Source organism: Aethina tumida, chromosome 1 (assembly GCF_024364675.1).
Source record: "Aethina tumida isolate Nest 87 chromosome 1, icAetTumi1.1, whole genome shotgun sequence".
Classification (NCBI taxonomy): domain Eukaryota; kingdom Metazoa; phylum Arthropoda; class Insecta; order Coleoptera; family Nitidulidae; genus Aethina; species Aethina tumida.
The window spans coordinates 38,956,973-38,982,780 of NC_065435.1; the positions used below are offsets into that span (position 1 = coordinate 38,956,973).

A 25,808-nucleotide genomic window follows, 5' to 3' on the forward strand; every position below is an offset into this window, starting at 1 on the left:
ACATAAGTTTTGCTTCTTCTTCCTTCACCAGACTGCCATCCAATTGAATACGTGTGGGATTGTCTTCAAAGATGAATTGATATTCGAAACCACCAGCCTCAATATTTGGAGTAGCTTGCTAATGCTCTTAGAGAAAAATGGGGATCGACCAAGTATTATTGTTAATATTATTTTATTCATTTCAATTAATTTTGTTTTATTAATTTCCCAAGGATTTGGTGATATTAATTTTAATTTGGTGATATTAATTTTAATTTGGTGATATTAATTAATTTTTGGTTTAAAAGTTGGTGAAATATAAATGTTTGGAGGAGCTTGCAATGCTCTTGGAGAAAAATGGATAAAGAATTTATTCATTCACTAACTTTGAGCATGACAAAGGGAAAGCTCTTCGTGGGTCAAGGGAGCACCGACCAAGTATTATTGTTAATATTGTTTTATTCATTTGAATTAATTTTATTTTATTAATTTCCTAAAGATTTGGTGATATTAGTTTTATTATTGGTGTAAAAGTAGTATTGGTGATGCAATTTTAATTAATTTATACAGGAGAGTCCACTGTTTATTAAAGCTTATTTTGATAAACTATTTGTTGCAACATAATGTTATGGTATTGTGATTTTTGAAATAATTCAAATTATCCATTTCACAAGACTCGCAGAGTTTTAGAATAAGTAACAACTAAGCAAAGAAGTGCCATTTAATAATCACAACAAAAGAGTACTAGTCTTCTTTGTCATTTATAAGTATGTTTTATTTTTAGCCTCATTATTTTCCAGGACTGCTGAAATAAAAAGATTATTAAAATAAAAATAATTCTTTCTGTTGTTTTATGTTGAAGGTTTGTTATTAGAAGGATTTACAACCTACAAGATATATTACATACTTAAATAATGATAGCTTGGAAAAACTTGTTATGCCTGTTGACATTGTAAGTGAATCTATCTAACCATTGTTTCAAAGAGAAAATGAAAGCAACTGGCCCATCAGGAGAATTGATCACCGTACAACAAGTTGAGCCCGTTCACCAGGAATTTCGAAATTCAAAACAGGCAGCAGACGCACACTTTGGCGGCCGTGCAGGCGTGCAACCCCGCGCCGCCAAACCACCCCGACGCGTGACATCCCCCCCGGAAAATGGCGGCACGCGGGTGGTAGGCGTAACGACGGCCGGTTACCTAACGCGAAGCCCTCGCCATTGATTGTCGCGGCCGATTGATTGGCCGTGCCGATTTGAAACCGCGCGATACCCACGATCCGACCGGCTGCGTGTTGTGTGTTGATGTTGCGGTGAATGTCAGATGAGGGCGAGATGGCGTCCCCAGAGGCCGAACGCGAGACCGTGTCATCCGGCGGCCACTTACGCAGGAGGAAGATTGTTGAATGCGCCCAGCAGATCACCGAACAAGGTAACCGACCGATGTCCGTTTGCTTTACTTATTTACGTTGTCGTCGTTTACGTATCGTTGTTTTGTTCGTCTTAGTTTTTTGGTGGTCATCAAGTTTGCACACGAAGGTTAAATTTGTTTGTTGGGTGCCAGCGTTAACGGGCTTGATGATCATCGTCAACATGTGAGGGGGACTTGACTTGACGATCAATTTATTTCGGATTTCGCACTTAAGCTAGTTGTTATGAAACAGTTTAATTAACTGTGATACGCTACTATAGCGGGGTCATTAGCTTAAATGTTACTCAACTGTAAATTAAATAGTATGGGACAATTTGTCTTAATAAAATTTCAGCGCATAAGTATTTGTTGGATGATCTGGTGTAACGTAATCGTTATTATTAACAATTATTGTTATTTCGCTTGGCGTGTTATAATTTGATCTTTGTAAATTAGTTGGTATACAAACATTGAAAAAATCTATAAACTTATCTGACCGATCTGAGAAGAAAACATGAAGAAAAACTTACGTGAATGTTATGATTCAGTATTTAATATTTGTATACTTATTTTAGCAGTCAGTAATAGTTGTTAAAAATTAATTTTCTGATGTTTTTCAATAATAAATAATTTATTTTATTAATGTGGTGTGTTCCTTATAAAGAATAAGAATTGTTGGACATAAAAATTTATAAGCTTGTCTGGCATATCTAGAACGGCAGTTAAGAATAAGAAGAACGTATGCCAAAAACATATTGTACGTAATGAAATATTTATGACGTCTTAATATTCAGTCGGACTACTTGGTCTACTTTTATTTTTTAAAGTTATGGAGATATAAAGTTTTTATTACTGGCGCATCCACCATTATATATAAAAAAATCCGGCAGTTTGAGAACATTTATTTTTATACTTGTAACTTGTATAAAGAATTATCATAATTTTTTTGTCCTAGAATGGAGGTTTAAATATAGTACTTATACTTACCTAGAAAATATCTTAAAATAAAATAAACTTGTTGGTTACTATAGCAACTGAATCTGGCAAAATAATCGATCCTTTCTTCAGAGTTTAAATTGCAACGATTCAAGTTTTAATACACTCAGTTTCAAAAGTATTATACCACCCAGTAAATGATCAGTTTATGTACTTTTAATAATTCATTCATAATTCATTCTTATCGCTTATTAATTTTAATTAAAAAGAAACATTTAATTGTGTATTGTTACATATATTTAATGATGTTCAAAAATAGTAAATAGTAGAAATTCGTTTATAAATCATCTTCCATTACGAAGAAAGTTTATCACATGCACAAACAAATTGCTCAAAAATTGAACCTTCATGACTGTACGAAGACCATTCAACGACGCAATGAGGGGGTACATAGAAACTAGACCTCGAAGAGGACGTTCAAGAATGACAAATGCCAGTCAAGACAGGTACATAGTCCAAACGGTTAAGAGAAATAGGTGGATAACTGTTAGCAGCCTTAGAAGACATTATCAAGCTACGTACCACCAACTTATTTAGAATGTAACCATCAGAAGGGAGATTGTTAGTAGTCGATTACCACCTGGAGGATCTATAAGAATGTCTACACTATTATTTAGACACAGAACATCAAGGTTGGGTTGGGTCCATGTTCGTCAAAATCCGCTTTTACCTCAATGGTCAAGTGTTCTTTCTTCTGTCGAAAAGAGGATATGATGACTGTCGAATTGGAGTCTGGAGAGAAAGACAACGACTCATTTTTGCCAGTGATGTGGTTCTATATGCGGGTGGTGTCATATTTTGGAGTAGAATCGTGTTTATTTTTTAAAGTTACGGAGATATAAAGGTTTTATTACTGGAACATCCACCATTTTATACAAAAAATGGGCTTCAGTTTGAAAAGAATGAAGGTTTAAATATAGTACTCATACTTACCTGGAAAATATCTTAAAATAAAATAAACTTGTTGGTTACTATAGCAACTGAATCTGGCAAAATAATCGATCCTTTCTTCAGAGTTTAAATTGCAACGATTCAAGTTATAATAAACTCAGTTTCAAAAGTCTTGCACTTTGCAATTTACTTTTTTAATTTTATTCAAACAATATAAGAATCTTTAACTGTTTTTGTATCAATAAAATTAATACATAGTTAAACATTATCATCTTTTATTACGAGGAAAGTTTGTTAAAGGCTCAAGCAAATTGCTCAAAAATTGAACATTCATCATATTACAGTTACGAAGACCAAGAGATTGTGACTAGTTGATTACCATCTGGAAGATTTATAGGAATTTCTATACTATTACTTAGACACAGAATGTCAAAGTTGAGTTGGGTCCATGTCCATCAAAATTTTTTTTTTACCTCAATGGTCAAAGGTTCTTTCTTCGGACGAAAAGAGGATATGATGACTGTCGAATTGGAGTTTGGAGAGAAAGAGAACGACTCGTGTTTACCAATGAAGTGGTTCTATATGTGGGCGGTGTCATATTTTGGAGTGAAACCGTGTTTTTATTGCTGCGCATCCACCATTTTATAAAAAAATGGCGAATGCTTCAGTTTGAAAACATTTTTATACTTTATAAAGAATTATGATAATTTTGTCTTAGAATGAAGGATTAAATACAGTACTTACCTGGAAAATATCTTAAAATAAAATAAACTTGTTGGTTACTATGGCAACTGGATCTATAATATTTCTTTTTAACATAATCATTCACAATTTGGTAAATGTTACAAGGCTTTAGAAGTTCTTTATAGATGTGTGAAGCGTGGCACAAGACTTTTGAGGCCGAATATAAAATGTTAGATGCAGGTATTTGCCAACGCAACAAAAAGAAGCCCTAGTTGAGGGTGTAGCATACAAAAACGCTCTCAAAAATAAAATATACAATTCAATATTCCGAACTAAATTAAAATGATAACGAATAAAAATAAAAACGAAGTTGAATTGAAACATCAATGTGGAACGCGACAGTCGCATTTCAATACACGTTCTTATTTTCCCACGGATTATTGCCTGCTTTACCACAGCGGTGACGATACGAGAAAACGTACGACATAAATTCGAAAACAATTTCATCGCACGCGACCTTCCGCCGTTTGTCAATACACACATTCGTTTCGTCGCCGGTGGATTATCGTCTGTTCCTGTTCTAACGCATTATGTGTCGCAGCTTCCGAACTGTTGAAGAAAAAGATCCCGTGCGCCGGCCACTTCCTGGCCCCCAAACGTCTTTGGCTGAAGCGCGTCTCGACGCCGAACTGCGATGTGGTCGTGGTGTTCAGAGCGGGCGCCGAGGACTCGGTGCTGCTCTGGTTGTTGGGCAAGCTCCGTCAATCTCCCGGCCTCACCGTCCACGTCAGGCATCACGCTTCCACGCAAACCAGCGCCTTTTACCTCACGGCCCCCTTCCACGTGTAAGTATGTCTCTGCAATCGATTGCACTAATTCCGTTAATGGGACTGTGCAAACTTTGAGATAGCCCGCCTCGTCGTTTCCATTTTGGGGACGTTTAAGATAATTTAGTTGTGTTTTCAGCATAAATATTTAAGCGTTAGTGCTCCGGGCCGAAATTGGTGGGCTCCCGGTTGTGTTATTAATAATTCCGACTTGTTATTCTTTACCCTAAATGAAATAAGTGGGTTGAAATAAAATAATAAAACGGAAGATTCAATGCGTGACACACAATCACTTTCGATCACGCAATAATAACTAAACGTCTAAGATATGTTGGAATTGGTTGCTTTCGGACTGTTAAAAGCACGAAATGTGCTGTTTTTATCGTGGGGGTATTTAAAGTTCAGCTGAATATTTTATGCAACCATTTGGTTATATAAAGTTGGCTTATCGTCGCCGTAGAATACTTTTTCCTTTTTTATAATACGTCGTGATTGTTGTGATTAATTAAATTAATATTTATTTTCTTATAATAAAAGTAAATTTCTAGTTGGTAAAGTTTATTTAGGTTAAATCACAATTGTTTTCAAAACGTATAAATCAAAAATACACAGCGGCTCTTTTGAAGTGGATAATTTGAATTATTTCAAAAATTAAAAGATCATTAGCACCATATTGCAACAAATATATTATCAAAATAGGTTTTAATAAATAATGATATACTCAAAATTAGTGAACGAATGAATGTTTGCCATTCTTCTGTAAGACCATTAGCAAGCTCGTCCAAATATTGAGGTTGATGGTTTCCAGTAATTTATTATATATATTTAAATATATATTCATGAATGCCAATAATATAATTTACTTTTCTGTATAAATGTGATGGTATAATCTGGTTTTTAACTTTATAAATAAAGTCATTTTCCTAAATAAATAAATACTTTTGGAAATGGTTTTTGAAATATAATTATAATGTCGTTTAAAATTTGTTGCTATAATCACGCTTAGGTATTTAATTTCTGTTATCACAGATCCATTTATTACAGATTACTCCGATTTACAGTTTCAAACATATTGTATAAGTTGAACAGAACAGGGCCCAGCACTGTTTTTTGTAGACCACCAACTTAATTTGTTAGTTTGGATTAAACACAGTTTTTAAATTTTACCTTTTAATGTCGGTTTATTAAGGAATTTTCAAACCAGTTAAGTGCAGTTCCACCAAAGCCAATGTTCTGCATAACATTTCAGAAGGCCTCCTGAACCTAAACTGCTGATAGGTAACCATTTTGATTATTTTCAATTACATTATTCTTGCTACTATATGGTTAACTGGTTCTTTACTATCGTTTCCAATTTTTTTTCAAATAGATACATATTTCCATAAAATTGAAAAACTAAAAATTTAAATTCTCCCTTCACTATATTGATGCAATTATTCAATTAATATTGCTGGTCAAAATAAAACATATTGAAAATATTTTTAAATCTGTTTAATATAGGAAATTCAAACTGTCCATTTAAAGTAGTTACGTCAATTTTGTATTATTTGTAATAATCAAAGATAGTTTAAATTACACGTAGACAGATTCACACATAAAATATATTAACGAATTAACGTTGTCTATTTAAAACCCAATAAACCTATTTTATGACAGAGAAACTTAATGGAAGCCACTCAACACGTGACACAAGAAAAGTGTTTACAGAAGGTAACTAATTAAACAGAATCGATGATTACTTCCAATTCAATAACACTTAAACTTTACTTACTCACAACAATACTAACACTACAAATATTTGCAGGTGAACTGCACTACTTTTAATGGGGGTGAAAGCATGAACCATAAAACTGTTGATGGAAATTCATTTGCATTAAATAATAAATGTAACCGATTCGCAACACTCTAACATTGTACACAATCTCGATGCCTTTTAGTTTGTTAAAAGCCGCCGAAGAATACCATCTGCCCAAAGTGTTGAAACAGAACAAGGGTGGCGGGCTGAAGGAGTTTCTGATGCACGATTGCCAATCGTACGAGGGTTTCGAGGACGAGGAGCACTTTTTCACCACCTGCGAGAAACAGTGGCTGGTGCTACGTCTGTTGGAGAGCATCAGGGCGAAACCCCACGATCTGGACTCGTTGCCCGGCATCACTTTGCTAGAAGGACAACCCATTGGTGGGAACGTTCAATTTATTAAGGCTTTCGACTTCGTAACACCGTTTCGTTTTTGTTGCAGTGCCCAAATGCCTTATTTCCGGTGTTATATCGCAGATATTCCCATTACATGAGCCCTCGGCACTGGAGAGGCTGCAGCAGACTTGGGTTAGAGATATATTTGCCAGACAACCTTTGGGTAAGTTCAATTAGTGAGATTAAGAACATATTTATGTCGCCTTAACATCCACTAAGACTACTTTAATTTATTAGAAAGTTTTTAACACTGGCGCATCCATCATTTTCGTAAATAGATTAGCCAGATGAGAATACTCATTTCGACTATGTTATAAACTTTGTTGGCTGCTGTAACAACTAAATCTGGTGAAATAATCGATTCATTTTTATTTTCTGTTTATTAACGCTGTTTTGAAACTTCGCCCTGTACCTGGGGATGAATAATCTTAAGAAATTAACTAACGTAATGGATTAATTGAAATATATTAATTACAGACGACATAACGGAGTATTTCGGAGTGAAAATTGGAATGTATTTTGCCTGGCTGGGCCATTATACCACGGCTTTGAGTATTCCGGCGGTGGTTGGTTTCATATTCTGGGTAAATAACTGATTTAATTATTGGAGTTTGCCTGTAATTAATTTTCGTTCTAGTTGTGCTGTAACGGAAGACATCAAACTTTGGAAGATATCGGTTACGTGCTGTTCTCGGTGTTCAATGTTGTATGGGTGACGACTTATTTGCAAGCTTGGAAACGTTATTCGGCTGAGTTGGCATTTAGATGGGGTACTCTAGATCAAAGGGACGACTTGCTAGCTGAGCCCCGTCCGCTTTTCAGGGTAAGAAACTAGACATTAGGTTTGTCCTCAACACCTGAAAAGATCTCTCATTTACCGTTCAAAAGATAGATAAAGGAAAAAAAGGGTAACTTTTTAGAAAACTGACTTTTACATGAGAGTGGTTTACAGTAATAAAGAAAAATAAATACTCTTTGCCTTTTAGGGTAATTTGGCAAAAAAAGTAAGAAATAAACTCAGTTTCAAAAGGCTTGCACCACCCTGTAAATAACCAATGTACAGTTTATGGTTTCACTGAAAAATTTCTTGATAATCTAGGCATTTAATCATTCCCTCTTTGGTAAATGTAAACGTTTTATGGGTTCTTCACAGATGATGAGAGATGGATCAAATTTAAACGTGGTTTAAGACGTTTGAAACCGAGTTAAAAAAATGAAATTTGTAAACCAGTGTCTCCCCGTAACTAGAATCCTGTGCATGCCATTTTATTGTGTAGAGACCCGGCAAATTTAGGGCTTGGCAACGACATGTCGTTTTTGTTTTTCCCATTATTATCGACACTGGCCGTTGACACGTGCACCGATCTTATTTCCGATCCACAAAACACGACGGCGGACGCTTGTTATCCAGTAGCGCTTACATAGCTTTAACATGTCGACGTGTTAGGTAGCGCGACATGTTATGATATGTTCTCAGGGGCCGCTGCACGCCAGCCCCGTGACCGGACGTCTGGAGCCCTACCATCCACCCTGGAAGCGTCACGTGTTCCGCTATCTGATCTCGGTGCCCATCATCGTCTTCTGCCTGTCCTCCGTCTTCTTCATCATGATCGTTTCGTTGCAAATACAAGTAAGTTGAAGGTTGTAGCTTGTGCTCGGGTTGCTTCCAATTTTCGTGTTGCAGGATTGGTGGGATGGATTGTTGGAGTACCGTGGCTTTCCCATGTGGTTGGGGTATTTGCCCAAGATTATGCTAGCGGTTGTAATTTCTTTGATGGACGAAGCTTACTTTAAAATTGCCATCTGGCTGAATGACAAAGGTAAGTCTTGTCACGATTTGTCTTTAACACTTTTTGGTTCTTTGAATAAGTCAGCTTTTTTGGCCCAAACGTTGCAAACATGATAGTGCATCAATGTAATTAATGCTAAATAAATCTGTACAAATTTACAGATGCAATACACGTGTATATTAAGTATGTATAATACAAACTGTTGTACAAATAATGAAAGATACTTGAGAATCATTTTAAGGTGTATTTTGCTTTCTAATACAACTTTTTTCCTGACTTAAGTGTCTTTTAGAGTGCAACAGTGTTGAGTGTGTATATACACCCAAAAATTTGCTGTAAGACTGCTTAAAACTAATAAAATTTCTCTTAAACAGAAAGGTTTTGAATACGCCACCTTCGGTGGCTCCAACAGGATACTGAAATCATGTAGTTCCATTCGTAAAAAATATATTATCATAGATTTTTCAGTCGATAGGACATTTTTGCTTGAACTTAGCCAATAACCCAAACCGAGTTACTTCCAATAGACTTACGTTGTGTGTCTTAGCGTAGCCATATTTAGTGTAGGTAGTGTTGTTTTTAACTGTGAGGTATTTTTTATCACGCTGCCAGAGAATTATCGTCTAGAGACCAAGTACGAGAATCATCTCATCGGTAAAGTGGCATTGGTTTGTATTTTATTTAATTTTAACTATGTGACATGCTCTGTTTAGTACCATCCGTTATATCTATCACACACTAGCTCTAGAACTTGAACTGGTAGTTGCATGAAACCTTTCAAAAGTAACTTGAACGGTTCGCCACTCTTTTTTAATTGTTGTTTTTCTTGCAGTTTCAATTTGTCAACTCTTTCCTATCACTGTTTTATATTGCATTTTATCTACAAGACCAGGCCAGGCTAAAAGAGGTAAGTCTCCAAACCCCCCATACATCATCAACCTCAATGCAAACCTCTGACCTGAACAAAATCATTTCAGCAACTCGCTGCACTTTTAATCTCAAGACAGGTGATAGGAAACCTCAAAGAGTCGGCCCTTCCTTACATGCTGGAACATTTGCGACTGGCCAAAATGAGTTTCGATTTGTGGGGTGCTTTAAGTCCGGTTGTGGCTAGGCCTCCGCCAGGACAAGAAGCAGAACCGGCAACCAAACAAGACGAGGAAACCAAAGAAACAGGTTCGGAGCAAGCCAGTGCTAAAAGGAGCATCAGCCAAGCTGAACTAGAATGTTCCCTTTATAAAGTAGGGGTAAAATTCTATAATTATTTGTTTCATTAAAAATATCATTTGTATTTTAGTATGACGGTACGTTCGCTGATCATTTGGAAATGACCATTCAGTTGGGATATGTGATACTGTTTTCGTCCGCATTCCCACCAGCTGCTCTTTGTGCCATGTTCAACAATCTGATTGAAATAAGAAGTGATGCTTTCAAATTAGCTTACGTGTGTCAAAGACCTTTCGGGCAGAGAGTACCTAATATTGGAACCTGGCAGGTATATTTTTGTACTTCATCAAAACGTAGCTCTTTGTCATCATTAAATATTTTAGAATTGTATGGAGTACATGAGTATAATGGCTGTCTTGGTGAATTGTGCCCTCATTGGTCTGTCCGGTCAAGTACACAGGATGTTTCCCGATATGACAGCCACCCAAACAATACTACTAATAGTTGCCCTAGAGGTTCGTCAGCTACATAAAATATACTAATCAGACAAAACTGATCTGTATTAATTTCCAGCACATAATGTTGGTGATACGCTTCATAATAACATGCGCAATACCAGACATACCAGGTTGGTTGGCCACCGAAATGGCCAAAATAGAGTGGGCCAGGAGAGAAGCCAGTCGAATGACGAATGCAACTCCATCGCCGGAAGAGTTCTCCTCCAAATTGATAGGTAGATTTTCCGTTTCACCCAGCCACAGTCTAGTTTCAGCCCAACCTCTGAGAAAATCCGAAGAGAAACTAAAGGAACCCGAGGAGCAGACCGAAGTAAAGGAACGTTCGGCCAGCATCACACCCGTGCTAACACCGACCACCTCCAGTTCGACTTCCACCTCCCACAAGAACATATCGATCACGGCGAGCAGCATACAGGAAATACCACCGTACCGGCCCAAAAAGTCCAAGGATTGGACGGTACCTGAGGTAAGATTTTCAGACTGCATGTGCATAAAATGCTATTAAATGTTTTCCAGCATGAGAGTTCCCATCACTTGACGATTGGACCTAGTGGGGGCGTCGAGTGGGCGAGGCGTCTAAAAGAGGAAGCTGACATACACAGGAGCACCGACTGCATCACACCCAAAGTGAGAATTTACGATGGACAGGTCCATTTCAAATCAATTAGATCACTGGTTGTGATTTTATTTATATTTTTATGCAAAGATCCAGTTTTACTTTGAGGTTTTCTTGAAATGCATCTTATTTAGGTTGTTTTTAAGTTTAGGCATCAAAATATAAAATCACGACCAAAATTGAGTGTTAACCTTTAAATAACTTAACCAATTCTAATTTAGGATGCGTCAAGTTCAGATTCAGACTTGTTCAAGAACAGTCCCCTGTGGCCCCCCAGAAGCAGATCCCCACCCGCCAATCCTCACCCAATTATCCCCATTAAAACCAAACCTGCACCCGCCGAGGCCTCACTCAGCGACAGTGCGAAGAGCGTGGCCAGTCAAGAAACTCCCGAAGAGGCGGCGGCTAGAGGTAAAAACTTTAGCTTTAGGCAACACAGCCTTAAATGTTACAATTTTCAGCTGCGGAAGAATTGGCTGCCAAGAAGACGAGAGTGAAACAGAGCCTTATGAAACGTGCCAGGTCAGTGGCGATTTTCTCGCTGAAATTGAAGGAACGCAGAGCGAGGGAGGCCGAGAAGGCGGCCAAACCTGTCACTCCGACCGCGGCCGCTCCTCTACCACCCCCGCAGTGCGGCGGCGGCGAGTTGTCTTGTATACCAATCGAAATGGTGCGTCTTAACTTTTATTTTTATTTTTCCAGTCGTCACAAATATTCATTATTTTCTGTTGGATATTTTAGCTCATTCAGTTGGAGGACGTGAGGCGAAATCAGAGGCCTAACCAACCAGGAACATTGTAGCAACTTAACTAGGAAGTCATGTATAAATAAATAGTTAAATTTTGTATTAGTACCATTAAAACTACAATGATATAAATGAGGCTGAATTATTTTAGTATACTTTTAGTGATTAACAGTGCTTTTGTAGTTGATTTTTATTGATGTAAAATTGTAACCAGATAGGACCTCGGTAATTGTGAAATCTTGATTTCTTTTTTATTTAACAAATCAGCAAATCCAAAATTAAAATGCCTCTTGTCTTTAAGTTCGAAGCATAAGTAGTGTTTATAAATAATTTAAAAGTATCTATCTATACATACTAGTATTTTCCAATTTGAACGACAACATATGATGGTAAACATCTGTAGTGATCTCATATAATATACTCTTCTTCACTGATGATTTAGTAGTACGTGACGTATATATTTATAATAATTTCACCTTTTACTAATGTCTTTAATCTAGCTTATGTGTATTAAATACATATCTTTGCAACATTGTATCTGTAACAGCTTGGCATCTTGAAACGGTCCTGTCTGAACCCCCAAAAACAAATTGTCAAGTCAACCAGCATGAAATAGTGCATATCTATCGATCACTTTCCATCTATTTACCCTTTTATAGATCGATCGATTGAAGACCCTGATCTCCACAAACATTATCCAATTGTGCTTGGTGTGACATTATTTAGAAAGTTAATTAAAAAGTAATGTGATATTATCATTCCGAAAATTCCAAACGCATTTAATTGATACATTGCTTATTGTGTTTGAACCAATGTGAAAACCCTATTTTAAGATTACTGTTTCGAAACATTTCACGTTCTATAAATCTAAAGCTGTTTAAGCAATAAATTGTTACCATATAAAAATACAAATAGTGAATTGTTCAATATTTCACTATATACATACCTAATGTTGATAGTTGCATAAGATTGTTTTAAATTATTTTTTATAATATACATACATATATACGTTAATGTGAACTTAGATATAAGACTGTAATATTGCGGACAATTTTTATTTTCTTGAATCAACGAATCCCCACAAGTTTAGACTGACAATGAAAGTTCAAAGTACCACGTTCGAAGCCATTAAATACATACAATATATGTTGCAACAGCTGTGTCAATTTTTAACTTAGGTAAATGAATATGTGAAAATAAAAATGGTCCCACACAAAAAAAAAAATAATGTAGATTATAGAGAAGCTGTACATCCATTATTGTTTCGCTAGTACCCACTACGTCCGAAAATTATTGCCTTTCATATGAGTTATATTTTTATAAATAGTTTAAAATGTATTTTTTTGCAATCTCAGCCAATAGAGAATTACATGGCATTAAATATGCTAGTTAGCATAAAATGTGCATATTTTTATAGCCCTGCTGAAGATCAATAGTTGTCAATAATATTAATAGATGTTGGTTTTCTATTAGCTGACGTTGTGTTTGAAGCTTATAAAAGTCAAAAATAGAAATAAGACTGCATAGTGACGTTGTAACGGCAATCTAGTTTGTCTTTTTGTTATTGAACAATGAACAATATGATGCAATAAGGTTTGAAACGCTGCATGAACTTCTTCATTGTTCCATCAGTAGCCATTAAACTCATAATATAAGAGGGCTTCATCGAACTCCATGTTGCTTAAGTGTTAAGCTTGTTAATATTGTATTTACTAAATAAAATTAAAGAAAATATTAATAATGTTTTATTGTTTTTACTCATAATTAACAATGTTATGAATATTAAATTATTACAAAACAGACACTAATATAAAACATTTTTCCTTTGAATGAATATATTTAAAGCTTGAATATTACTAGTGTGCAATGTTTAATTCTAAACTAATAAAGAGTATTGAGTATTTGTTTCTCAAGAATTTACTTCACTGAAGTAAAATTATGTTTGTATTTCTGAAAAACTTTATATTATAAATGTGTTTTTCAAAAATACAATTTCACAACATTTTAAGCATTTTATTCTTGGCTTCAATTATTTTAGAATATTGGTAGTTCAGATAACAATAAACATATAAAAAATAATTAAAAACACATTGTAAAAATATAAAATAAAATTATAAAAAAATATTTTTAAGTACGGTGAGTTCTCGCAAAGGAGTAAAATAAACCATGTAACAAAATATATATATTTCTAAATCTAAACAAATCAATTTGTTATAAAATCCCAATGCATTATATACAATTGGAAGCATACGAGTCTGAGCCACCGGAATTTTTAATAACATCCAACAAACATTACTGATGAGATTCAACAAGACAACAAACATTTCATTTTTACTTTAGAGTTATTCCAAAAATCCAAAATTATTTTTGAGTATTTTAGGCCCACAATCTATTTTCTATTTTTAATTTTAGCTACCAAAAGTGGATATTGCAATAACTCAAAGCAGGTCCCTTGTATGTTAATAAATTAAGAACTGAATATCCTAAAACATAAAAACTGTGGTCTAGGATATAAATATTATTTTTTTGTTTTATATATTAAATTTGTACATGAACAATCTAAAACTAGCGAGTAGCAATGCAAGTATATCAAAATTTGTTTAATATCTATATGTCTAGGCCATCAATTTTTATAAAAAACCTTGTATATAATCATCAATTCATTATTAAAATAACTTTTCACGAACCGACCTTTAAGAAATACTAATCATCTATGAAGCAAACTATAAGAATATTCAAAAACAAATTTTCGTATACATTATTCAGAGCTGTTCTTATTCTACATATTAGCAGAACAATAAATTATAAGTAACGTGTACAACGAAATATTTTTAAACAAAGTCGGTTCGATAAAAAGTGCCTTAAATTGGGACACACTGCCCCAATGGTAGTCACAACAGCTGTCACAAGATGATGTCTCATGTCTTTATACCTCGAAGGCACTTTTTGACATTGTGCAGCCAGCCTTTCTCGGGTCAAAGCAGATCGGCCCTGTACCGTTCCCATCTCGCATCGTCCGACTCGTGCGTCAAGTACCTGACCCCGATTTGATTCTCAAGCGCTCTCAGATCGTTCCACGTCTGGTAATCCTGCAGCCAGATGTGCTGCAGAGATTTGTCTACCGTGTACCTCTTCCTCTGTTTGACTTGCAGTAAATTATTGATGAGGTCAATAGCTGAAAATAGATAATTACAAACTGTGTAAAGGTTAAATAATTAATTAATTATGTACCATCTGAAGATATTTCCTTCCAGGGATTCGGCGGGTACATGAAGGCGGCGTTTTGGATCTGTTCATTGATGTCTTCGTCCTCGTTGAAAGGAAACGTGCCGCTCAAACTTACGTAAACTATTACACCCACACTCCACATGTCTAAAGAACGGTTGTAACCCTTATTGCGTAAGACTTCGGGAGCTAAAACGGTCCCCGTGTTAATTATATTAATTAATTATTATGAGATTTATTACCTAAATAAGCTGGGGTTCCCACAACTGATCTGCGGAACGACTTCTCTCCAATAATCCTGGCGAATCCGAAATCACACAACTTTACTTGAGGATACTCAGCGTCCGAACTTAGCAACACATTTTCTGGCTTTAAATCACAGTGTACAATGTTCTTGCTATGCAAATGCTTTAAAGCTATCAATATCTGAAATAAATAAGTAATAAACACACTCACTTTAATAACAGTCAAACGTCATACTTGAGTAATTAAAAATTTCGTGACCCTTTCAGTGAGTCTTCCCTTTTCGTGTGACAGTATCATCTCCAGCATGTCCCCTTTGAGCTTCTCCATCACGACGAAAATTCTTTCGGGTGTCTCGAACATCCGCTCCAAATTCACAACCCCCGGATGCGACAGGTTCTGAAGAATAGAAACTTCGTTCTTCAGCTGAGCTTCCTGCTTAGTGGGGAACCTCAGTTTATCAATAACCTGAAATTAAATTATCAGCATTTGTGATTATTTAATGTTTTATCTGTCACCTTGATGGCTACAGGTCTGGAGGTCCTTCTGTGAATACCTCCGTAAACAATGCCGAACTGCCCCGAGCCAAGCACCTCATCGGGGAAGATTTGATAAATTTGGCTCATGTCGGTTACTTGTTCCTCGCTGGCCGTCATTTCTTCTGGCTCTGAAAAAATCGTGTCATTAACAGGATTAGTAGTTTGGCAATTGATTGACGTTACTTGAGTTTGACGTGACGGGTAAAAGTGCTTGACGTATTGTTGTTTCCCAACTTTTGGCAAGATAGGCACCGATTCCACTGTCTGGAGGAGGTAGATTAACGGAATTTATATCTTGAAGGTTGTACAAAGGGTCTTGTCCAACGAAGTAATCCACGTTCGCCGTACGAATTTCGAAGCAGTGCATCACATCTAAGAAAATAAACAAATGACTATCAATGTACAAATTTCTGATTTATATAGCAGAGTTAAATTGAAAAGGTTGAAATAATATTAAGAATCATTTATACACAATATTATTTACCTAACTTCATTCACTAGAAGTTTATGGATAATGGAAAAAAATATTGATTTAAATTTTTTATAGCAATTTTTCTAATTTATTTTGAATAAAATTTAATTTTCGGTTTTGTCAGAAATGATATTAACTTTGTTATTTTTCCATGAAATATCGTGTATATTTCTGGATTTTAAAATTCTATTCTTTCCACATTCAAAAGTGGTTTTAAAGTGGTTAGTTTCACTATTAATCTGTCAAAATTGTTGGAAAAAAATTAATAACTCAAAAACTATTAATTTTACGTACAAAACCTGTATAATTTAAAAATACAAAATATACAGAGTATTCCGTTGAAAATACAAAAGTTTATGTCAGTTTCAGTGTCACCAGAAATTAAACTTCCTACAAAATAAATTAAAAAAGGTAATTCAAGCAAATTTATAATTGATATTAAAGTTTCAAATCAATACCTTTTTCCATAAATAAGTTAAATAAATTACCCTGTATAATTAAATTTAATGTTTACTTCCTTACAGAAATGATTTGAATTTTTATAGCAATTTTTCGAATTTATTTTGAATAAAATTTAATTTTCGGTTTTGTCAGAAGTGACATCAACTTTGTTAGATTAATAAGTTAGATAAATCATCCTGTATAAGTAAATTTACTTCCTTACAGTAATGAATTAATTTATTAAAGTAGTTTTATTTAAAAAAATTATAATAAAAATTTTTATTTTTTATAATTTCATTTTGATATATAAGATTCTTGAGAAGTGTTTCTTGATAAACTCGATTCTTTAGTGACTACTACTTCTCATGTACTGCAGGTTCTTGCACTTGCATGCATGTACTATTCAACAATTTCTTTTCATCATTGGTTACTTTCATGTACATAAAAGATTTGTTCAGCAAATATCTTAATCTGAACAGTTTCAAAGAGATCTTCGTTTTCTGCGAACAAAATAGAGGACATCAGAAACTGAAACCTTATTGAACACCACTGACCTCCTTGTTTGATTCTGGCCGAATCTATTGTCAGTATTTCCGAGAGAGGTATTTCTTTGTAATATTTGGAGCCTTGGTCGCTTTGAAAGAGAACGATGGACTTCGTGTCTAAACGCCAAAAATGCCGTCTGATTGTTCGGTCCTTGTTCGTGAAATGCACGAGCCATCCCTCCTTGATCACTTTGGAGCCCCTTCTCTTGGTGTGTTTCACTGATTGAACTATTCGTTGTAAAGGAATGTTGGCACTGGGTGAGGAAGATGAACTACAACTAAATCATTAGCTTGTTAAATGTTTTACTATAGTAATTGTTGCTCTTACATGGAAGGTGTGAGCTCGTTGTCGTCATCGTGAACGGGAATCACTTCTATATATTTATTAGCACCATTTTCATTAGCAAAAGTTGCCTTGTCCGAGTCTTGGTCTTGTTCATCCTCAGCTATGTTCAAATTGTAGTGGCTATCGTTACTTGCCGAGCTTTCAGCGTACTCGTAATTTCCTGAAAGCACACAAAAGTAAAGCCTGACCAGAACGAAACAGGCGAAACTCACCGGAAGAATCGCGGGGCAGTTCGCCGGTACAATCTTTCGGCACTTTGTCTATACATTTCTTGTGGGCGTTGTAGTTGCAGTCCTTGCACTGCAGACCCTGCTTGAACAGACCCTTGAGCAGCTTCTTACAGTGTTGGCAAACGGTGGGCCGGGTGTACGTGTGGAGAACGAAGGTGTGGGGTATGCGCACCCTGCCAGACAATTCCTTTTCCACCCAAGCGGGCCGCCCTCCCAACGAAGGCGACCTGTTGTTCGTCTGAAATGAACCACATCTTCAATTTGCTCACATATGTTTAATTGTAACACCTTCAATGAAAATAACATCTAATTTATTGATACATTCTGAGTTTTGTGTAAATGTGTTAGATAAAACAAAACCACAACACATTAACAAAACATTACATTTCATGTTATCAGTGCATATGTAGCTTTTGTGTGTGGAAGTCATAAAAGCCTATATAATATGTTGAATCAAGAACGAGCAAATAAAGCAATTGATCCAATATTTATTTATAGTTTCGATAAATCTCTAGAATTATACGTGCATTTAATTGTAAAATAACGGTGTTGTGCATGCGCAATTGAATATAAATCGATTTACAGTTAGTAAAGCAATAATCATCCTGTTTATTAGACGTCAAATCACCCTACCTACCTAGAAATTCAAAATGTGGACGAAAGCAGAGTTTAATTGAAGGTGTAAAATAAAACAAAAGAAAATTAATAAAATAATATATTAATAAAAAAATAAATGTACAAAATAATACAAAAACCTCCACCATAAAAGCATATCTTACGTACACTATGGACAGATAACATGGAAATGCAACATATTCAACAACAAATTCTTTACAACATTTAAGCAGTCTTTTGATTAAATCTATTTGTATAATAAATACTTAAGTGCACAATAAGTACGGATAAATACTTTACATTACCTAATCTAGTAATACTAGGAAGAAATAATAATAATAATAATAATAATAATAATAAAAATTTACTTTGAATAAATCACTACTGGGATAATAAAATTGAATTGTGGCTTTAACTGCATGCAAACATAAAAAATATAGTGGCAAAGACCATCAAAATACTGCAGTGGTTGCAGTTAACATTTGAAAGTGTCCACCACTTTAAGGAAATACTGCTTGTAATCAAGTGGACAACACAAATAACATCTAAGACGTACATCTGAAGAACGGCAAGCCCGTTAATCTTTCATGTTAACGCCGGTAAAGAAATTAGCTAGTCTTACCAGACCGCTGTCTTCGGTTTGGGTGGAGATCGCCGAGCCCAAAGAAGAGTTGGAGCCGCCGGAGCCGCCCGATGGACTCCTAGGCACTTGCAGGTTGGCCGATCTGCGACGTTGCCTATCCTCCAGCAGGTTGTAACTGCAGTTGTTTGGCACTTTTACCACACAACGTTTATGGTAGTTTTGGCCACAGCCTTTAATAACAATATTAGAAAGTTAACACACAGTCCAATTAGAATCCTACAACAACAAATATAGTATTCACTTACCATCACATTTTAAACCTTGTCTAACTAATCCAAATAACATTTCCCCACAAAAATCACAAAATGTTGGCGTTTTATATGAGTGCACAGACAGAGCATGAGTTCTGACTATGGTTATATTTGGTACTGATGATGAGGAAGGTACTAAAAGAGATATAAAATTAAAAATGATCACAAAAAATGAGAAAATTACCTTTGTTGGTTAAAACTATTTCTATCAAAGTTTCATCAGTTATTTCTGAGGCGGAATTTATGAACTGAAGTATGTTATTGGAATTGTACTCATGCCGGAACAACAACAACCGGTCCTCTATTCTATTAATTCCATGATCAGGTATCTAAAACACATGATGAGAGGGTAAAATGTGTAAATAATAATCATAATGCTGAATACCTTTGCATTGAGGAAGTTACAGGCCAAATTTTTCAAGGATTTAAGATTTAATGAGCACTGGGGTACTGTTACAGCATCTCTAAGTAATCCGAATTGGAATAAAAACGTTATTTCTGGACCCTGTTCCTCCATTTCTTGTAATTTTTGTATCCAATCTATTAACTGCAAGCGACAATTACATGTTAGAGAATCCCGATAAACAATTAAACTGCGTCAGATGCCGAAAATCGTTTAACAGATAAAATAGACAAATTGTGCTATTATGAACGGACACATTTCTAATATACACAGTACCGTTACTCCGACATCTGACTGATTTTGGTCCCTACGTAAATATACTTACATACGTAAACGGCACATACGTAATCTAAACACTGTACACTGAACCAAAGAACACTACTACGTTCTGGCATGGACCGACCGTTCTTAGTTGAACATTAATTAGTAAAAACAAATCTTTCGAAAATACTAATGACGTACAAACATGACATATTGACAAATGACAACAAAACCTGTCGGTTGATTGACAGCCACTGTTCTAAACCCAATGTCGGAAAAATTCCCAAAACCGATCACTCAGAGTGACGTCACCGTTACCGGAACCTTTTCTACAGAACTATAATAGTTCACCCTATTTAACCTAGATGGCCGTCTCGCAGGTCATTCATATGATTTTAAATTATTAATTTTTAATACAAAAAACTAAAACAGGCATTAATATTTGATTTTCACTTTTCAAATTAATTTTGAAGTTGTCGAAATCGTCTAAAATCTTTCAAGCTTTAGAAAAATTAACTTGTATTTATTGAATAATTGATTTATTCAATTTTAATTATTGGATTATAACTGAGATGAGTTGCCCACTAAATTCTCTTGTGGTAAGTGAAAAAAAAAACTTCTCTACTGTCTTCGAATACAGACAATAAGACACTTAGAAAAATATAATTATTTGTTCAATTTTTTAAATTTATATAATTAAATTATATATAAAATTAACTTTAATTATTTAGCTTTTTTCAAATAATAATAATTAACAAATTTTCCAAAGGCAACACTGTCCAACAAGAGTAATCTTTTGACCAATAAAAATGCACATATATTAACGACGTATTTGGTTGCAAATCTTCATATAATCCCTTTGTACGTATGTTTGCAAACCTCTTAACGTGCCACAGAATTTTACGTTACAATTTAAACGGGTAAAGTAAAATATAGTTAATTTATAATTAGGTAATATTTAAGCATTTAACGTGTCATCCAGCGAGTTCTATTCTAACTTAACTACAAGTACTCCACAGAAATTCTTATTTTAGCGAACCGCCATCTAGAAGGCGGTAGCTTCGCCATTTTCTTATTACCTTTCCTATCGACACTAAAGTTTTGATTTCTATTATTGATAATTTTTCTGTTGTGTTATTGTTTCTTAACCTTATCTTGTAATTGTTTCTCTTTAAAACTTTAAAAAGTAAATAAATATAATGACTGAAAACTTGTCCACTTGCCCCAAATCAGATCTCGAAACTGTTCAGGTAAGTTTTTGAACTAATCAACCAAAATCATTCAATAATTATGTTATTTTATGTTAGAATGAAGAAATTTCTAAACTCTCATTAGATCAAGGTATCAGTGTTTGGGGTTCTAATCAAGAACAATTAGAAAACCAGGCCTTAAAAGAGCTTGATATATTATCGAAAAACAGTAATATTTCAAATAATGTTAATATCGCAACAGTAGTAAATGAAGAAAAGAATTCTGAACCAACTAAACCTAGAGATTCAACCCTAGATATTGCCAGTTATATTAAAAGGCAGGAGCAATTGAAAAAACAGAAACAAAAATTCATATCGGCAAAAACCAGTGATGTGAGTGAACGCAGTAGAAATGCTGCAAAAAATATATGTAAGAGGGCACAAGTACAAACCGATAAAATACCTATTGCACAGAAACAAAATACTAATCATTCCAATACAGCAATTAACTGTGATAAAAACGGCAATCAAATTGCGGAGAATCATTTAGGAAACGATGGAAAATTGAATGAACTGGAACCAACTAAAAAAGATTCGGATCATGAATATGTTCCATCAGAACTCGAAACAGGTGAGGCATCTGTATGTGCATAATATTTTAACAAAGTCTTGTTTAAATTTAGATGAAGGTGACTATAATCCAGGAACTTCTGGAAAAAGTGTGCAAAAGAAAAATAAAAGAAAGAAAGTGAGCATAGCTAAAATCAAAGATGATGGATTAATGAAATGCTATAAAAAAAGGTTGGATTTATATTATGAAACTATGGAAACTCAGAATGAACTAAAAGTATTAGATGCAGCAGATGAGGGCCAAGAGCAAGAGGATGATATAAAATTACAAGGAGGTTTAAAGATACAAAAAACTATATGGGACAAATTATACAGGTATAATGAAAGCAATAACAAAAAATTTTAAATCAATTCCCAAATGTAGGTACCAGCAGGATGGTGTGAAATGGTTGTGGAAGCTGCAACAGGAAGGTACAGGTGGCATACTTGGGGATGAAATGGGTTTAGGCAAAACCATTCAAATAATTTCTTTTTTACATTCCTTGGAATACAGTAAAATTGTTAGCCAAAAAAGGTTACTATTTACTTGATTTTTATTATAATTTAAAGATAAAATGAGTTGTTTCTAGCTTTGTTGGTGTTGGTCCTACAATTATAGTTTGTCCTCTTACCATTATGCATCAGTGGGTACAACATTTTCATGAATGGGCTCCAGAATTTCGTGTAGCTGTGCTGCATCAATCAGGAACCTTTGTTGGTGTGTATGTTATAGATTTGTGTTCAATTTTTATTAACAAATCTAACTGAAAATTGTTAATTATTATATTCACTCAAAATTATGTGTATGTCTGTATAAATTTTGGAAATTATATGCATTTAATATTACATGTTCTGATAATAATTTCGAATATAATTACTGAATATGTTTTTTTATATTTATTTTAGGGTAGACATACGAACAATAAATTCTTAAAAATTGCCTACAATTCAACAGGAGCTTATTTAAAATATAACGTTCTTCTTCATTTTATTTCTCGACTTTTTTATGAGCCAATTTCGTTCATGGTACATTTTACATTTTAGTCGTTCAACATTTAAAATTCCCAGGCTAATGAATTACCATTATTACTTTACAGGAAAGAAATCTAAGCTGATCAAAGAGATCAACTCCTGTAAAGGTATCTTGGTGACCACATACCAGGGTTGCCTCAAATATAAAGGAGACATCCTGGATTATAACTGGCATTATGTGATCTTAGACGAAGGCCACCAAATACGCAACCCAAATGCTAAAATTAGTGTGGCCGTAAAAGAGATTAGGACACCTCACAGATTAATGTTGACCGGCAGTCCCATGCAAAACAACCTGACCGAATTGTGGAGCCTGTTCGACTTCACTAATCCAGGCATGTTGGGAAACTCGAGCGTCTTCATCGAACACTTTGTTAATCCCATTGTTCAGGGTGGATACGCTAATTCGACGCCGATGCAGGTCAGATGAGATGCATGGTTAACGTGTATTTTAAATTTGTCGTTATAGGAGGCGACGTCTTTGTCAGTGGCGACGACTTTAAAACGAATTATAGATCCGTACTTGCTGAGAAGAACTAAGGCGGGAGTGCAGCATGATATATTTCTTCCCAATAAGACTGAACAGGTTCTCTTCTGCTCCATGACAAAGGAGCAAATAGACCTATATAAGGGTTATCTTATGGTAATCTAATATTTAATATCTTACTTTTTATTTATTATACATACACACATTTTCAGAGCGAACATGTAAATGATATATTAGGGAGAGGCGTAAATAAATGGTATTCTGACAAACACATGAGAGGTAATGTTTTGGTGGCAATAACAACACTTAGAAAGATTTGTAATCATCCAGATATATATCTACATGAAGCTGATAGTTGCCAGGTAACCATAAACATTTTTTTAAAAAATATGTCATTAAAGTACTTATTTTAGGACGAGGATGAAATCATTAACTCAGAAGATAGATTTGGCCACTACAAGAAATCTGGAAAAATGATAGTTGTATCAGCTTTACTGAAACTTTGGACTGCACAAAAACACAGAGTCCTTCTCTTCACTCAGAGTCGGGCGATGCTTTTAATTTTAAAAGCATTTTTAGAAGATCAAGGGTACAAGTACTTAAAAATGGACGGAAGCACTTCCGTCAATGCAAGACAGCCTTTAATAGCCCAATTTAACGAAGTAATTTGCTCAATTTTTCAGTTTCCTTTCGAACTATATTGTTTATTTCAGGACGATTCATATCATGTGTTTTTGTCGACGACAAGAGTCGGTGGACTAGGGGTTAACTTAACGGGTGCCGACAGGGTGATTATATTTGATCCTGACTGGAATCCTGCTACAGACACTCAAGCCAGAGAAAGAGCTTGGAGAATTGGCCAAGATAAGCAAGTCACCATCTATAGACTTCTTTCCGCAGGAACAATAGAAGAAAAGGTAATAATGTAATGATGAAACTCCAGCATAATTTCATAATTTATTATTAATTTCCAGATGTACCAGCGACAAGTGTGGAAGCAACTACTCAGCAACAAAATTCTTATAGACCCAAAGAGCCATCGTATCTTCAAATCATCGGATCTTCTAGATTTGTTCTCCCTTCAGGAGTCACCAAACTCGAACCCAGAAACAACTAACATATTCCGTGAGTCCAGGGTCAAAATAGAAAAACGAATTATGGAACAAAAGGCGAAGAAAAAGAAAAAGACCGTCGAAATTCCCGAAGAGGAATTAAAATTGTCCGAGGACAAGGTGGAGAAAATGAAACGATTGGCTCATGAAATTGCAATGAGCATGTCACAAGAAAAAGTATCCAAAAGTGGATATCAGAAGGAGCTGGAGGCGGAACGTCAGCAGAAATTGGAGGAACGGAAGGAGTTGAAGAAGATGAGTGCCGCAGAGTTGTTCATTTATAATCGAAACAAGGCAAAGCAAGAAGTGGGCGATTCTTTTAACAAAATTGATGACTGTGATACTAAGATTAGCTTCGATCAAGCTTTAGAGTACTCCGAACATACGGCTGAATTATACCATGATATAAATAATGGTAAAATAAAAGCAGAAGACTTGTTGGTGGCGGATGAAAAGTCCACAGATGAACCCACCGAGAAGAAAAAAGATGCTAAAGATTCTAATAATAAAAGGAAGAGGCGGAGCTCTGACGGTGACAATAATCATTCACGAAGCAAAAGAATAAAAAAGAAGGATAAAAGAAGCAATAGTAAAGATGTAACCGTCGACACTTCCGGCGAGCTGGATGGTGAGAAAATAGAAGGGCTGGTTAAAAGAGAGATAACCAATAAGAAGAAGCGTTCTGAGGAATGTGTGACGCAAAAAGATGACGATTATGTCTTGGCAAAATTATTTAGGAAGAAAGGTAAATTTAATTTGATTTAATAGATTTGGTAAATAAATATTTTTAAAATTTCAGGCGTGTCCGGAGCTCTGCAACATGACTCAATTGTCCAGGGGAAGAGACTTGAGAATTCCTTGCATATTTACAGTGAAGCTGAGAGTAGGGCTGAAAAATCCTTGGCAGCTTTAAGGGAATCCCAAGGAAAAAAATGGAAATAAATTAGTATTAGTAGTATTAAAATTTAGTATTAATAAATGATGTGATATTAACGTTGTAAGTCACTCCACATTTGAAATGTGTATATTTATTAATGTATTTATTTATTTTTGTAATAAACATTTGTCATAATAAACGTTTTTACAATCATTCATTTGTAAATTAAAAACATCCCCGCGGTCAAAGTGGAGAGTTGGTCATATAAATACTTAAATTTATGTGAATTAAGAAAAATCGCTTTCGAAATAATTGAATGGCTGCAGTGTGAATATTTCAACAGTCTTTAACAGAGTTGCGGCTTCTTTAAAGAAAAGTTTAAATAAAAAATCAGTTTGCATTATTGAACGGTAGATATATCGAGTTTATTCTGTCAGACCGGGGCCTTAACCCTGATCCAGAGATTTCCAT

The 25,808-nt window shown here is 34.9% G+C and overlaps 3 protein-coding genes across 6 annotated transcripts; 2 read left to right on the forward strand and 1 right to left on the reverse strand.

Annotated features, from left to right (window-relative positions):
* The first annotated feature begins 1,165 nt into the window (after window positions 1-1,165).
* On the forward strand, window positions 1,166-13,551 carry LOC109608268 (anoctamin-8). 3 transcript variants are annotated; one of them, XM_020024683.2, is made up of 18 exons: window positions 1,166-1,409; window positions 4,561-4,804; window positions 6,724-6,965; window positions 7,027-7,143; window positions 7,458-7,564; window positions 7,618-7,803; window positions 8,428-8,610; window positions 8,665-8,800; window positions 9,383-9,438; window positions 9,603-9,677; window positions 9,748-10,011; window positions 10,068-10,265; window positions 10,321-10,452; window positions 10,511-10,921; window positions 10,972-11,082; window positions 11,293-11,482; window positions 11,533-11,741; window positions 11,813-13,551. In XM_020024683.2, exons 1-18 carry the CDS (start codon window positions 1,295-1,297, stop codon window positions 11,870-11,872), a joined length of 3,036 nt encoding a protein of 1,011 aa, XP_019880242.2. In that variant the 5' UTR covers window positions 1,166-1,294; the 3' UTR covers window positions 11,873-13,551. The 3 variants fall into 3 exon arrangements, with proteins under 3 accessions (XP_019880242.2, XP_019880243.2, XP_049818174.1); XM_020024684.2 differs by having other exon boundaries at window positions 8,458-8,610; XM_049962217.1 differs by lacking the exons at window positions 1,166-1,409; window positions 4,561-4,804 and having other exon boundaries at window positions 6,563-6,965; window positions 9,748-10,017.
* Window positions 13,549-20,257, reverse strand: LOC109608270 (serine/threonine-protein kinase D3). Of its 2 annotated transcripts, none has more exons than XM_020024685.2 (14): window positions 20,095-20,257; window positions 19,752-19,913; window positions 19,551-19,695; window positions 19,361-19,501; window positions 19,095-19,285; window positions 17,840-18,095; window positions 17,610-17,787; window positions 17,291-17,553; window positions 16,007-16,195; window positions 15,803-15,951; window positions 15,522-15,752; window positions 15,284-15,467; window positions 15,048-15,230; window positions 13,549-14,991 (listed from the first exon to the last, which is right to left on the reverse strand). In XM_020024685.2, exons 2-14 carry the CDS (start codon window positions 19,881-19,883, stop codon window positions 14,792-14,794), a joined length of 2,442 nt encoding a protein of 813 aa, XP_019880244.1. In that variant the 5' UTR covers window positions 19,884-19,913; window positions 20,095-20,257; the 3' UTR covers window positions 13,549-14,791. The 2 variants fall into 2 exon arrangements, with proteins under 2 accessions (XP_019880244.1, XP_049818175.1); XM_049962218.1 differs by having other exon boundaries at window positions 17,291-17,559.
* A 738-nt stretch (window positions 20,258-20,995) lies between these two features.
* Window positions 20,996-25,530, forward strand: LOC109607300 (DNA excision repair protein ERCC-6). The gene is made up of 12 exons (XM_020023809.2): window positions 20,996-21,280; window positions 21,338-21,851; window positions 21,904-22,165; window positions 22,215-22,364; window positions 22,420-22,547; window positions 22,927-23,282; window positions 23,331-23,504; window positions 23,561-23,710; window positions 23,762-24,010; window positions 24,062-24,265; window positions 24,323-25,205; window positions 25,260-25,530. Exons 1-12 carry the CDS (start codon window positions 21,230-21,232, stop codon window positions 25,400-25,402), a joined length of 3,264 nt encoding a protein of 1,087 aa, XP_019879368.1. The 5' UTR covers window positions 20,996-21,229; the 3' UTR covers window positions 25,403-25,530.
* Window positions 25,531-25,808: the final 278 nt, after the last annotated feature.